This window comes from Montipora capricornis, chromosome 4 (genome assembly GCF_036669925.1).
Source record: "Montipora capricornis isolate CH-2021 chromosome 4, ASM3666992v2, whole genome shotgun sequence".
Classification (NCBI taxonomy): Eukaryota; Metazoa; Cnidaria; class Anthozoa; order Scleractinia; family Acroporidae; genus Montipora; species Montipora capricornis.
Window position 1 is genome coordinate 24,621,145 of NC_090886.1, and position 15,000 is coordinate 24,636,144.

Here is a 15,000-nt window from a genome sequence, read left to right on the forward strand (position 1 = left end):
AGAGAAAAATATATTAAATATGAAATCAATTCAAGCCGTAAGAATGAACCATTAAACTGGTTATATTTCCAGAGTGGAGACAGGTATTTGTTTCAAATTTAGATGTATTTGTGTCTTTGTACCCTCTGTTGAAAAGGGTTCAAAGATTGAATAATTGTAATGGAGTTGTGGTGGCTGGCGTTGATAAACTGAATTAGATGCAGGCCAATCAACGTCTCGAAGTGCCCCCTTACTCTTGACGTCACACTGCCCCCGGCAATCATTGCTAAAGAGCAAACTTACTGAATGCAGATTGGAAATTAAAATGGGAATTTTCCTTTATCGGGCATTTGATTATTACTTTGTTCGAAGAACAAAGTATAGGATTCTGCTCCGACTCTTCTTTTTCGGGTCGCAGTTTTCCTGCGCATGCGTAATATTCTTTGCCAATGGTAATTTATGTTTTCAAGTATTTTCTTAATTTGGTTATTCAGTCGTTCCCAAGTAGGAATAACCTCATTCAGAGGCGATCTCGATGACCACTAGACCACGAAAGACTACGTGATATTAAGAGAGGGGGGGGGGGGGGAGGGGGGAAGATTTTATTTAAGAATGGGCCCTTTGCAGGTTAGTGATCACGTGGTACAAAAACCGCCATACTGGAACGCAAATTGCGCACTGGGATATCTTAAACAAAGCAAGATAATTTAAATTTTCTTTGTTTTAGATGTCCCAGTGGGCAATTTGCGTCCCAGTATGGCGGTTTTTGTACCATGTGATCACTAACCTGCAAAGGGCCCATTGAGTGCGTGTCTGGAAGCGAGCACGCAATGCAATATCCGGTCATCGTACATATCTTACCGGGCTAATTACATAATTTGTTAAGAAGAAGTATGAAATATTTTTAAATGCCATCGTAGAAAGTTGAAAAGCATCTGCTTACTGGTTTTGATTGGAGTCAACGCCGTTAACAACTACGATCTCAATTTACCGTATGGTTGATTCGCGAAATGTGGACTTTGGACTACGGACTTCAAACTGGGTATTCGTGAGCTAAAGGACGTTCGCGCCCATTGTAGCCTCGCTCATTGCTACTGCGCATTTTTTCGCGCTTGTCACGCACACGTCCTGCATTGCAGACCACGAAGGTAAACACGATGCTAAAGCCGCAAACATTTTTTACAAGAATGGAACGTGAAAGCGTGTGGCATCATGGGATAGCAGTGGACCCAGGTCTTCTCGAAAATGTCACGCAATGACGTGACAGTGCGAATAGACAATCGTTTTGAGAACTTCGCAGCGATTTTACTCTCTTGAATGCTCGGTGACCCCCATTTATCTTCCCGTAGATCACTTCCACTCCTGATTTTGTCCATTTTACCAAAAAACAAAAAAATTCTGTACGTGAGAAGTTACTAATATTTCGCCTTTCATGCTCTCGTGCGACCGAAGTTTTCTTTCTTAGACTAATATGTATCGTTTTTCAAGTTCTGTTTCACCACAGAAAAATACATCAGCTGCAAAAGTTTATTTAGTTATATTAGTTATGTTGAATTGAGTACGTTTACCTGATCTAAATTTCACTAATGTACCTTTTTTTTGCTGACAGTTGTAAGCTAAGGTCGTCTTACTTGAATAACGGAATTTTCTAAAAGTGCACCTCATGATCTCGAAAACAAGCGCAGTGACACCCCATTTTTTTCCATTTTTGGCAAAAGTAGATCATTACCTTTCTGCGTGGCACGTTTTAAAAAATTCTGTATGTGGGAACATTTTGGGCGCGAACGTCCTAAAGGTAGCTCGAAATAATTTCTCCTTTTTTCAAACAAATAAACATATTCTATCCTTAGATACAGCTACGGTAATCATATCAAGACGAAATTTGGCCAGGGTATTAAGTACCCATCATAGACTTCTCACATCACATTTTCCTCCAAAATAACGTTACCATGGCAACGATATAAGGTATTTCTTTGCGCCTTAAAATCAAGATATTTTGCCTTTTTTGAAAAAACGGGGCGGTGAAATCTTATTTATTTATTTATTTATATTATTATTATTTTTTATTAGCTTTGCCTTTATGATACCAAAAACAAAAACAAAACAAACATACAGACAATATATTCAAAACTTTGGCAGGGACATTGCATAGCTGAGTAGCCAATTACTGCGGGCCCAGGAATAAATGTATGTAAAAAAAGGAAAGAAAATAAAAACACTTTACATGCAGCACATTATTGGTACATCTAGAAATCTTGTGGAGCTGCATTTCAAGCAGATTGTTTTAAAAGTTCGAGGATTGTCCAGATTGTAGTTCCTTTTGATAGCACGAGAGTAGCAGTCATAAAGAAAAGATTTGAAACTAGTAAGAGTAGCATTAGCTAAGTCCATTCTGCCAGTGAGTAGTTTCCAGATTCTGGTTGTTCTAATAAAAAAGATTTCTGATATGTTGTAGCTCTACATCTCTTGGGGACAAAGATAGGAAAGCTAGTAGCGGATGCTCGAGTCGTTCTAGCGCTTTCGCGCACGACGGGAACAACGGATGGGCTAATTATAAGGTGGACCAGATTATGAGTAGCCTTGTAAAAACTAACCATGTCTAGGAGTTCATGCCAATAACATACGGGAAGAAGATCTAGAGATATTAACCTTTCCTTATAAGATATTTCTGTGATAAAAGGTAATTGGAGAATAAATTTGGTTGCACGTCTTTGAATTTTTTCAAGTTTGGAAATTAGTTCTATTGCTTGAGGCGCCCAGACCTGAGTTGCGTACACAAAATGCGCACGCACTAGGCCAAGATACAAAGTGCGCCATGTAGAAGTACTTCGAATGTACCTGGCATTCCTCCTTATGTATCCTAGCAACTTGTTAGCACGTGCAGCTTGGGTGCGCCAGGTCAGGTCACAGTCTACTAAGACGCCGAGGTCACGCTTTTCCTCACAGGACTGGATGGTGCGGCCGTTGATCTCATAGCTTGAGGAGATAGGCTTGCACTTCTTCTCACTGAAGGTTAAACCAGAGGCAGCGGATCGTAAAGAGAGACTGAAGATCTTGTTGTAAAGCGACGCCATCATCCTGACACTTCATTTCCTTATAAACCTTTGTGTCGTCGGCGAACATGCATCACCACTTGACTCTTGGTGATGACGTCAGGGAGGTTGTTTACATATAACAGGAAGAGAGCAGGACCAAGAATTGAACCCTGGGGAACTCCCGACGTAACAGGAAGGTCACGTGAAGTTGCCCCCAGTACGGTGACACGTTGGCGCCGATGCTTATTTCCCTTTCGTAAACGGTCGTTGCCATTTCTCAGAACGGTCGTTGCCATTTGAAACGGTCGATGCCATTTTTTAGCTCTGAATTATACTCATTAGATCTAAGAGCTCAGAAGGTTGCGGTTACTGGGAGTTTTGTTTCGCTGGTCATATGAGGTAGGGTGAGGGCTAAGAACCCGAGTTCGAGTCTTGAAATTTTTGGACTCTTTTTTTCCTCCAGTTTTTCTTTTATAATTTTTTTTCCCTTTTTTGTCTTAATTTTTGTTAATATTTTTTCTTAGTTTGTTCCTTTTAATTTTCTTTGAAGTGAAGTGTGTAGTCGACCGTTATAAATGGCATCGACCGTTTCAAATAGCAACGGCCGTTCTGAGAAATGGCAACGACCGTTTACGAAAGGGAAAATTGAGGCGCCGATCACAAAGGTACACTTGAAGCCAATCAAGCAACTTTCCTCCGAAGCCAGCGTCCCGCAATTTGTTGATGGACTGATTTAGCAACAGAACGGGAACGTCAGTGGCGACCTCGCGCGCAGCAAAACTACCAATAAGAATTTAGAATAGAGAAGAAAAGAGTGGAGTCTATTCTATTCTGAATTCTCAAGGGTGTTTTTTCTGCGCGCGCCGTCGCCACTGACGTTCCCTTTCTGTTGCTAAATCAGCCCAATGAGCAGGCCATGCCTAACCTTGTCAAAGGCTTTGGACATGTCTAAGTACACACAATCGACTTAACCAGCCTTATCAAGAATGGCTCCAATATGATCTATGGTCTCAAGTAGGCTAGTGACGCATGATCGCCCACACCGAAACCCGTGCTGACAATCCACAATCAGTTCTTCTAATCGCTCCTTGATGCGGTTAAAGACGCAGCGTTCGAGGACTTTTGAAACAATAAAAAGGAGGGAGATTGGCCTGTAGTCTCCTACGTGATCTTTTTCGTCCTTTTTTTGGACAGGCACTACATTGGCCAATTTCCACTCCCTAGGTATGTAACCCACCTCCAGGGACCTGTTGAACAACGTACACAGTGATGGAGCGATAGTAGCAGCGGTTTCCTTCAGGACTCTCGTTGGAATCTCGTCCGGACCGGCAGCTTTGTTGGGATCTAGCGACTTGAGTACAGCCTCAACCTCGCTGACATGCAACACGATGTCGTTGATGACAGGTTGTATAGTTGGCCGTTGTTCGAGGCCACTCCCTTCCTTTTATCGATTGGCAGGTGGAGAACACCGTAGTGAAATGGTTATTGAACAAGTCTGCGATCTTGTCCGGGGTGTCAGCGGCTGTATCCCATTCAGGTTTACCATATACTCTGAAATATTTAAAACTCAGCAAAATCTGTAGGTCAGTTTTTCAGAAAAATTATTATTTTTGAAACGTGTATCTAATATTTTTTTTCACCTACAGAATTTTTTTTAAATTTGAAAGACAGACGTTTTTAATTAATCTAAGCTGACATGAAAAAAATAATTTTAAAAAATCACCGTCCGGAAGAAGAGATATAAAGGAGTAAAGTTGCAAAATCAGGAAAAATGAGGGGGTTACAAGATCAGCATTTACCGTGATGCGTCACCCGCTCATTCGAGTGCACGCGCGAGTGGAGTTACAGGTCAACACAAACGGCTTCCGGACGGTGAATTTTTTTCATTTTTTGCATGTTAGCTTAGATTAATTTAAAACGTTTGTCTTTCAAATTTAAAAAAGATCTGTTGGTGAAAAAATAAATTAGAGACACATTTCAAAAAAACTGATTTTTCTGAAAAACTGACCTACAGATTTTGTTGAATTAAAAATATTTTAGAGATTATTTCTGGTAATGCTGAATGGGAAGATTTCACCCTCCCGTTTTTTTTCAAAAAAGACAATATATGTTGATTTTAAGTCTCAATAAAAGGCCTTATACCGTTGCCATGGTAACGTTATTTTGGAGGAAAATGTGATGTGAGAAATCTATGATGGGTACTTAATAACCTGGCCAAATTTCGTCGTGATATGATTACCCTAACTGTATCTAAGGACAGAATGTGTTTATTTGTTTGAAAACAAGAGAAATTATTTCGAGCCTCCTTAAGCACGCGACGTTTTTAGGACGCGGACGGCAACCGGAAGTGAGCTGTTTTCCCGTTTAACTTGTGTTCACACAGTCACATTTATATTGCGAAGTATCTTTTCTCAATTACAGACGATTACTGAAGAAAGCTTGGAGATCTCAAAAGAGATAAAGATATTGTCCGCTGAAATACTGTGTATCTAGGGCAAATCCCTTAAAGTGGTTTGAGTTATACCTCGGAAATATGCGTCAACAGCGTTATGTTAATGGCGTTTTGTCTGATGAGGAATATATAACTTGTGGTGTCCCGCAGGGATCGATATTGGGTCCGTTATTGTTTTTAATGACTTTCCCAATTTGCCTACAGTTTTCTAGTCCTGGTATGTTTGCGGATGACACCTATATAACTGTACCCGGTGTGAGTACCAGCAGTGGCATTGAACCAAAACTAAAGTGTGCCCTAGAAGCCATAGTGAAATGGCTAGCAACTAATAGGCTTAGCTGCAACACTTAATTCAAAAACAAGTTATATGAGGATTGGATCTAGACGAAGCATCATTGCATCCAAAGACATGACCCGTAGCATATCATGGTAAACCTATAGGAAAGAAAACTACCACAAACTTATTCGGTGTACATATTGATGAGTCTCTGTCATGGGATAATCAGATATCTCACATCCTAACAAAAGTTCAAAATGCCTGGCGTATGCTCTATAAAATTAGATCTCTTACAAGTGACAGAGGAACATTGAATGCCATTTACCGATCACTAGTGCAGCCGTATTTCGACTGCTGTAACCTTGTGTGGGGTAATTGCTCAAAAACACCTGGGCCCAGTTGTTCCAAAACCGATTAACTTAATCCAGGATTAGCGTAAACTTTTCTTTCATTTTTTCAACTTTTTGGTGAGAGTTTCTTTTGCTTATTTTTGTTTTTCAAGATTGACTACTTCTGTTGTAAAGTTGTGCTGAATATCAGCGTTGAACAGCATTTGGGAGTAGAGAAATAATATTGTAACAGAAAAGTTCTCGAAACTCTCAAGAAGGACAGTGTTTTTCACACGAGGGCACGGCGGTCATGTTAAATGTCCCAAGGCTTCAATTGTGGCTTTGGTTGAATAACGTAGCCACCTTGAAAAACACGTACCCCGGCTTAAAATGTCTTAAAGCCAGCCTCCAAGGTAGGTACTTGGTGTCTCTTTTCTATTGTATCAATATTTTTTAAACAAGCTATAAAACGTTCAGTAATTATACAAATACCCTAACCTAACCCTTACGCTAACCCTAATCCTAACCCTGAAGGTTTTACCGTGTTCAGATAATTTCGTGCAATAGATAACCACTAAATGACAAAATACACCAAGTACATACTGCCTCAAACTTTACAACCGCTGACTAACGTTTAACAAATGGTTGTAAATTTTGACGGAAAACAAGGGCAGAAAAATCAAGTTATTCTTGATGACAGTTTCTCATTTTCGGGCGCTTTTCGTTTTGCAACGGTAACCGCATGACGGTATAGTTGCAAAATGGCGAAGCCAATGAGATTGTGGGAAATGACCAATCGGGCCCGGCTGGTATTTCCAACAATTTAGAGCTCATCTACGTTAAATTGAAACTGCCCTTTGATGTACACGAGTGCAAACAATTCAAATCAGCAAATTTGAGCCATTTTATTCTTTATTCATGTGAATACGTTCTCCGTAAAAATAAGGCGTACTGTACATTCTTCATTCTATAACAATAAGATAAAAATTATCTTTCCAAAATAATTACTTGACAACTTCAGATTACCTCTTCGCAAAATAAAAATTCCTGTTTACTTTTCCTTTCCACTAAATTAGAAATCACGATCAGGCAATGGACGTCATGTTAGTAGGCCGAGAGTGGGTGTGGTGGAGCAAATAGAGCTCATATTATGTAAATGTTGGAGACTGGGAGAAAATGAATCTTCTGTATTTCCGCATTTACGTTTTTTTTGCTCATCAAAGGAAACACCAAGGCACAAAGTAGAGCACGACGTCCTTAAATTTGAATAGCAAATCTTAAACCCGTTGGAACATTGACCCCTCTTATAAATTGCACGATTTTGATAGCAAGATTTTATCGTAATCTTTTTTAAATTTCGTACGTGATCAATCTGAGTCAGTAGCTCTACTAACGCTAAATGAAGAATGGAGCTTGCTTCTTTTTGCGTAACTTTGTCTTTTTAATTGAGAGATTTCGGTAAAAAGCGACAAATTGAAGAGGACATTATGGCGGTCAATCACAAACCCTAACCCTTAAATTATAGAGAAATCTAGCATCGCATTTGCACCGAACCGCAAACGTCAAGATGAAAATAGCGCTTTGCCAAAATCAAACTTGTTCATTTCTTACCTGTCGCCTACAAGCTTACAGACTAACTTCTCAAAAAATTAGAAAAGTAAGAATACGATAGGAAGCTTCCCGTCTTTTCACGTCAACACGACGCTAAATCTCTCAAATATGACGTTATACCCCAAAACGGTCTACAACTATTTGACGCAAAAAGCCATCCAGCAGTTACTGATCTTATTTAGAAGCATTTCTCCTATAAGAACAGGTGATCCACGTTAACGTTGTCTAGCCACAAGGCATCTGGGGAACTCGCCACGTTTTGGTGATTTTTTGTTGCAACACAAAAAGGAGTGTTGTCATGTTTCCGGCAAAGAGTGTGAAAAATACCACACTTAGAGCAGACACCTGCAAATAAAAGTACAAATCTCTATATTAGTGTCTATTTTCAGGTTGTTGCTGTACAACACTGGTCTACGTTAAAGAACATTTCGATTTCGATTTCGATTTTGCGAATCTTTCACTTGAAATGATCAAAGTCAGTCGCTAGTTAAGAACTGAACAAACGGTCTTGAACTTTAACATAAAAAATGCAAATCTATCATTACGAAGACAAAGGTGGCTTAACAGTTCTGTGGACTGAAAAAAGATCTGAAACCTTACCAGAAAACACATGCAAAGTTCTTTCAATAGTAAATGAATAAACTGTTCGAGAGAAGCATTGAGCTGTTCATGAAAGCTTTAATCCTAGCTTTCGTCGATCTTCGGCATCATTAGGGAACAAGAAAATACTAATATTTTAATAATAATTATTAGTAATATTTTCTTCTCTGACGACGCCGACAAAAGCAGTTCAAGGCTTTGTTAATTTATTATTGTCCTAAAATATGCTGCTAAAGGAAATCAAAGCTCTAAATTTGTCAGTAGTATTTTTATTACTTTAAATCAAGGGAGAATTTCGAGGATAAATGAAATGGTCAATGCTGTGGCTCCGTATGAAGAAACTGTGGTACTACATCAGTGGGGAGTGAAACACGTAAACTTGGCTTTTTTAAACGAGTACATTGACTCCTGTAAAGCCCCGTGCAAACGCACGCAACAACTCTTGGGAGTTGCTGGTTCTGCAAAGGTTGGATGGTGTTGGCAGTTGTGTGTAAAATGGACGCAACAACTCCCAACATTATTGGGAGTTGTTGGTTCTGCAGATGTTGGATGGTGTTGGCAGTTGTGTACAACTCCCAACAATGTAAGGACGTGCAGTGTATTATGGAAAGGACAAGGCATAACACTTTGTAAACTTACTGAATTCGGATGCCATCGTGTTTTCAACATATTAATGCTGTGGTATCTCCATAGAGACCACATGTAATGAGCGTGCGTCGCCCCAACAATGTTGGAAGAGCTGTACAAACGGGTGCAACACTGTTGCGCTACGCTTCGGCGATCACGGAAAAAAAGAAATGTTGGGAGTTGTTGACTCAAAAGTTTGAGCAGTTTCAAACTTCGTGCAACAACTCCCAATAACACGCAAGAACATGCAACAGGGTGTGTAAACGGACACAACATGCAACACCCAACAATGTTGGGAGTTGCTGGCCAACAATGTTGCGTCCGTTTGCGCGTGGCCTTGGCTCTCGTCAGAGCAAAGGGTTAACGCTCGAAACTCACAAACTCTCTTATGATGATTAATTTACCTTTAGTTTGTTAAAACCAAGTTTAAGTACTTGGGTTACACCGGGGACTGGAAAGTTAGTTCAATATTAAAAAAAAATTAATAACTAAAAAATAAAATAATAATAATAATAATAATAATAATAATAATAATAATAATAATAATAATAATAATAATAATAATAATAAAAATAAAATATTTACAAAATTAAAATATCTTCAAAAGGTAAGAACTATAAATTTACAAGCAATATCTAGACATTTCTCTGTTTAAAACTGTTTTAAAACTTCCAAATAAATAATAATAATAATAATAATAATAATAATAATAATAATAATAATAATATTAATATTAATAATAATGATAAACTTTAATTTAGCGTCAAATGTATTTACTGCTGTGACACTAATTGGGGACAATGTACAGAAAACAAATCAAATGTAACTTAAACTCATATCAAATTGTAGGTTGGTTAAAGAACCCAGGCCAATTTTGATGGTGGCGAGTGCTCACCCTTCATACCATTTGATAAATAAACAATCACGGAGAAAGAAACAAGTATCTTTACGCATAGTGTTGGTTCATAATTATGGCTAAGAGAATTTAAGAGAATTTAAGAGAATTTTTTGGTACGTGTGATCTACCCACTGGGCGGGGGTTTTTCAGCTAGATTTTGAAAAATTGCGCGAGTAAAGTTAGCTTCTGCAAACTTGAAAGAAGAAACCATATCTTCCTGCGTTTGCTTATGTGTGAATGTGTAGCGAGCCACCTAAACGGGCATTTTAATTACGAGCGGGTGGCATCACCAACCTTGTCCCCAGGAGGAAGGGAAGAAGAGAGACCCTGGGAACGAGGTTGGTGGCATTACCACAAACAATAAGCTGGTAGGACATAAGGAATAACTGACAAATAATTCACCAACCTGCCAATCAGTGCATTCTGGGTGAAAAGAGAGTCGGTACAAGGTGTAGGCATTGTACAATTGGAACAGCTGTTGTAAAGATCAATAATAACTCATGAGGGTGAAAGCCACTAGAAACACAGTATCCAGGTCACACTAAACCCTTGTAAATCCCGATAGAGTTCACAGGTAGACTGCTGGCAGTCTGTTTTTCTCTCGTAATTCAGTAGGGGTTATTAGGCGAGACGTTTTGGCTAAAGGGGAATGGGTTTCTTCTTCCCCACTCGGCCATACCACCCTTGTCTCGCCTTCTTCTCTACACGATCAACGCCATACCGCCCTTTCGAGTTCGCGATGACTAAGCGCTCGTCCTAGTGACCCTTAGAGAAAAAACCGACTGCCAGCAGACTAGTTCACAGGTTACCCCAAAGAGTATTCTATACCAAATTTACAATGAAAATTCAGCAATTTAGATACCCAATTCACGCTTTAGATCACCTCTGAAGAAGACACTAGGCTGGAGCGTTGAGACGTTGGGTCTTGAATCATAACTTTTTAAGTTGCATTCATTTTAAGTCGGAGTCGTGTGAAACTATAGAGAAATTTAGCATCGCGTTTGCAAACCGCAAAAGTTATGTTTTGCCCAAAAATGTGTGTTTAATTGTAGCTCATTTTTTGCCTGTTTGAGAAGTTTTCAAATAATTGTCGAAAGCAATTACACGATTGCAATTGCTACGCTTAGTAGTCTCACGCCAGTTTATCAACCAATGAACAGGAAAACCAAAACCAATCGCGACTTGCACGCGCGATTTATCCCATGCTTTTGAACAGGTTACATGGAATTGCTACGAATTTGGATTGGTTCATTGTGCTGTTTGCACCTGCCGTGATTGGTCAAATTAATTACTTTGGTATTTGTTTTACGACAATCAATGGTCCTTATTGGAATTGAGCCTGCAGGCACATTTTCTTTTGTTGAAAACTACATGCAAAAGAGGCTTAAGGGTCAATTCTATACAAAATGACCCCTTAGCCTCGTTTATGTGGCAAAACCGCTGATAACTTGGATAAGGGCTATTGAAACCCGCTCTATCTACAGATACAGTACCAAGTAACCCCCCCCCCCCCCCCACCAAAAAAAAAAGAGGCAAGTTAGAATAAAAGAATTTTCATGACAAGAAACGGCATGCCGTTTAACGTTTCACGTCCCTTATGCGAGATTGCCCGCCTGGCGGTTGCTTTGTCAACGGTTATGTTAACTGTAATCCACCGTGTGTGGGTTCTTTAAAATCCTGCATTTCCTTCCCACCCCCCCCCCCCCCCCGCCCTTACATATTATCACGAGCATTCATATCCGCAGTTCAATATACGATTCATTTCATTTCATACGTCATTATTTTCATTCGTTGATTCATTCATGACTGGAACATTTGAACCCACAAATGACCAGCTCCCAACAATGGCTTCACAGCTCATTTGGTTAGAGCATCGCACCGGCAATGCAAAGTCGCGAGCTCAAACCCGTTCAAGTCCTGAACTTTTCAGGCTTCTCTACACAATTGCTAAAATTGCATTCATAATTGTGAGGATTATAGCCTCACTTAATTTCATATCCGCAGTTCATTACATAATTCATTTCATATATCATTGTTAATACTTACATAAGCAACAATTAGGAATGGGATGACAAAGCCCAAACCTCGCCACATCCAAGACTGAAAACCCTCTACCATTAAAAAAAAAATTAACACCTGATTATGAAGTAACAAACATATTTCAGTAAGGGTGTCTAAAAATTTTACCCTCATATCAAAAACAGTATTCTTCATGCTGAATACTCTTTTCTTCCTCTGAAAAGAATCCTTGAGATTCAAGACTGGTTTGTTGGATTCCTGAAAGCTCTCTAAAGAACTGTCACGCTCTTGACTAACGCATGCCCTGAAGGGCATTATGCTCCCTCTTACACTTGCTCTTACAAACCAATGACATAATGGGCATAGGTCTATGTGCAGTAACCAAAATATGCCTTAACAGTGATCTTAATGCTAATTCACTCAAAACACCACTAAACTTTTCCTAGCTTCTATTTGGGAACAATTTGGCATGCTGGAATCATCACATCTGGTAAAAGGCCAAGTTGCCAAAGCAAGCAAATAATGACACACATCTTCACCACAAAATGCAGAAAATTCTTCTCCTTCTCCTCAGATGGGTGAGATTGATAATAATAGGAAAGAGAAGAGGAGAAAAAAAAAACCTACATGCGCAATAGTTATTATTCGTCCTTCGAGATGTCACACAACGCGATGCATGACATCCTGAAGGACGGCTGCGAAGAAGACTACATGATTTTTAGTATCATGGGATCTTGTGACAATGTCAGCTATAAGTAAAGCACAAATGACAACCTCTTACTAACTGCTTGTTCGGTCAAGATGGCTGGAAATGAGCCGAAGTGGAGGTCCACAAAGACGCAAAAAAAAAGAATGACGCCAATATCCAACCCTCTTTGGGATAAAACACCAAAAAATGATCATTGATCTTGCAGGACCAAGCGAGAAATCCCGAGAGGACAAGATACCTCCATCTTTGACCGCTCGGGGAAGCCAATCAGAGCGTGGGATTTGGTTCACCTTACCCACTCACGGGGCTAGTCGTATAATATTGGGAAATATTCACCCGAGGTCTTGGCAGTAGGTCCAATATTCCCCAGTACGGTCCCAAGCAAGTTAGCAATTAGTAAGTTGTTTATTACATTGTATATGACATCATTTCTATGAGCAATCGGACACTTCTCCGCATGGAGAATGCATGTAGTCTTCGCCTTCCATCTGAAAACTTTGAACAGTAACCTTTTACATGTAAAACTAAATTCTGCATGCTATGATTGCACTGCTGCGATGACAAAAATTAAATTCTGCATTTTAAAAATTGTTCAAGTTTCGCTCAAATTGAATTTCCCGGGAAAGAGAAAAAATATGAAAACAGAATGTTGCATGGTAATGGTCCGTACTGTCAAATCCCGACCAAAAACCAGCCAATTTATCCTGAGAATTGCTGGCCATGCAATCAATTATTGTCACTTCAACAGACTCTGTAATAACCCACTTTACAGCTCTATCATTATGCCTATCAAGTACTGACCTTGTTAACAAATCATTTATAGCTAGAGTTAAGCTTGTGTTGATACAAACGTCACTTCTTTTCTTATGTAAATTTAAATTAATTAACAGATGGATTTCCAAAAGAAAAGATAAGTTTTGCATCACAACAAGGCCACATCCAGCCTAGTTGGCATTTCCGGGCCAAGCACACATCTGTAATTTAATGGCTTATTTAAGTTTTTGAAAATGCTGTAGGCTGAAATGTGTAAACAAGTGAAGCTACTGCAAACCATGATGAAAATAAATCTACAATGGCTAGCTGACCTTTAGTTGTGTCCATACTTTCACTGATTCCCAGTGCTTTCAAGCGATACAGAACACCACTCTGATATCTGAATTGAAGCAGCTGAACAAAGGCTGAAGAAAAAAAAATCCCTGAAAGTTCGTTGAAAGCGACTTTAACTAAATGATGGCTAATGTTAAGGCGTGACTATTTTTGACTCATTATTATAGGGGAAACACTGACTGCCACAGTCCCTGAATTTCCTGTTTGCGAACTGTTGCCATAAGCGCAAGCGTGAGCTGAGAAGAGCAACAAGTCTACTGAGAGAGTAGGAAATGGGTCTTGTTTATACCAACTCAGCAGATGTGTCCCTTGCAATAAATACAGTTACCCTCACTACTGCAAACAAAGATTGTGACAGTTTGCAGAGGTGGATGATCTTGATGGCAAATGGGAAAATGCTTATTGATCACTGATGTTCTTATGTACACCCCCTGAGATGTTTCCCTTATAGTCCACACTGACATTAATGCTACTTCTCCAACACCCCTGGGAGACTCTAGTTAGAAAAAAAAACTGTATTATCCAATGCAACATGGTAAGGACAAAATTTAAATGAACTTTATATTGTTATCGTCATTGCCATTCTAAAACATTTTTTTCACTTTTATCATAATTATAATCCTATGCTGGTGATAAATTAAGGTGACACAAACATGTAACATAAATAAACTTTATTGTTTGCCGGAAAGAGCAGAGCCGCATCAAAGGAGGAGCAGAGGCTGAAATTGGTCCACCCCCCTGATGCGGCCCGCGGGTAGGGACGGGTGGGAAAAACCAACGTGTGAACAGTAGAAAGACGAACTAAAACTGGTATGTCGGGTAAACGTCTTTCAAGCGTAGTCAATCATTGACCATCTGGCACTTCGTATTATAATGGCATTGGACGAAGTCCAATACCTCACATAATCCTATGCTGGTGATAAATAAAGGTGACACAAACATGTAACATAAATAATTGTTTGCCGCAAAGAGCAGAGGCGCAAAGGCCGAAATTGGTCCACCCCCCTGATGTGGCCCGCCCAAACTGCCAGACATAAAGAGGGCAGATGGATAGAGAGGGGAGGAGTCAAGTGCAGGATGAAGGAATGTTCTTGGCGATAAGATGGGCCACGGACAGACGACATTTGAAAGGCTGGGCAATGTACAGGAGCACGGCGTTGGAAGAGCAGTCGCCTTGATGACTGATGAGTTCAACCGACACACCACAATGGAAGGCGAACGTTGCTCCCCCACGATGAAAGCTATGACCAGAGTAGTTAGAGGCCTTGAGCCCAGCGATACTCAAAGCTTTGTGTAATTTCGTAGTAAAAGTGAGTGCGTGATGGGTGTAGCCAAATCCCCACAAAAATGCAGAAAA

The 15,000-nt window shown here is 39.7% G+C and overlaps 2 protein-coding genes across 2 annotated transcripts in view; one reads left to right on the top strand and one right to left on the bottom strand.

Annotated features, from left to right (window-relative positions):
- The window catches only part of LOC138045809 (mitochondrial fission process protein 1-like), a 15,341-nt gene extending 15,268 nt beyond the window's left edge, over positions 1-73 (top strand). Inside the window, exon 3 of the mRNA XM_068892436.1 lies at positions 1-73. This exon is cut by the window's left edge and continues 224 nt beyond it. The gene's annotated coding sequence lies outside the window, so the exon portion shown is untranslated.
- A 6,879-nt stretch (positions 74-6,952) lies between these two features.
- Positions 6,953-15,000, bottom strand: part of LOC138045810 (transmembrane protein 120B-A-like) — a 34,644-nt gene continuing 26,596 nt past the window's right edge. Inside the window, exons 9-12 of the mRNA XM_068892438.1 lie at positions 13,622-13,714; positions 11,855-11,919; positions 10,215-10,283; positions 6,953-8,028 (exon numbers count right to left, since the gene is read on the bottom strand). Of these exons, the coding sequence (XP_068748539.1) occupies positions 7,909-8,028; positions 10,215-10,283; positions 11,855-11,919; positions 13,622-13,714 (347 nt within the window). The 3' untranslated portion in view covers positions 6,953-7,908. The remainder of the gene's footprint in view (positions 8,029-10,214; positions 10,284-11,854; positions 11,920-13,621; positions 13,715-15,000) is intronic.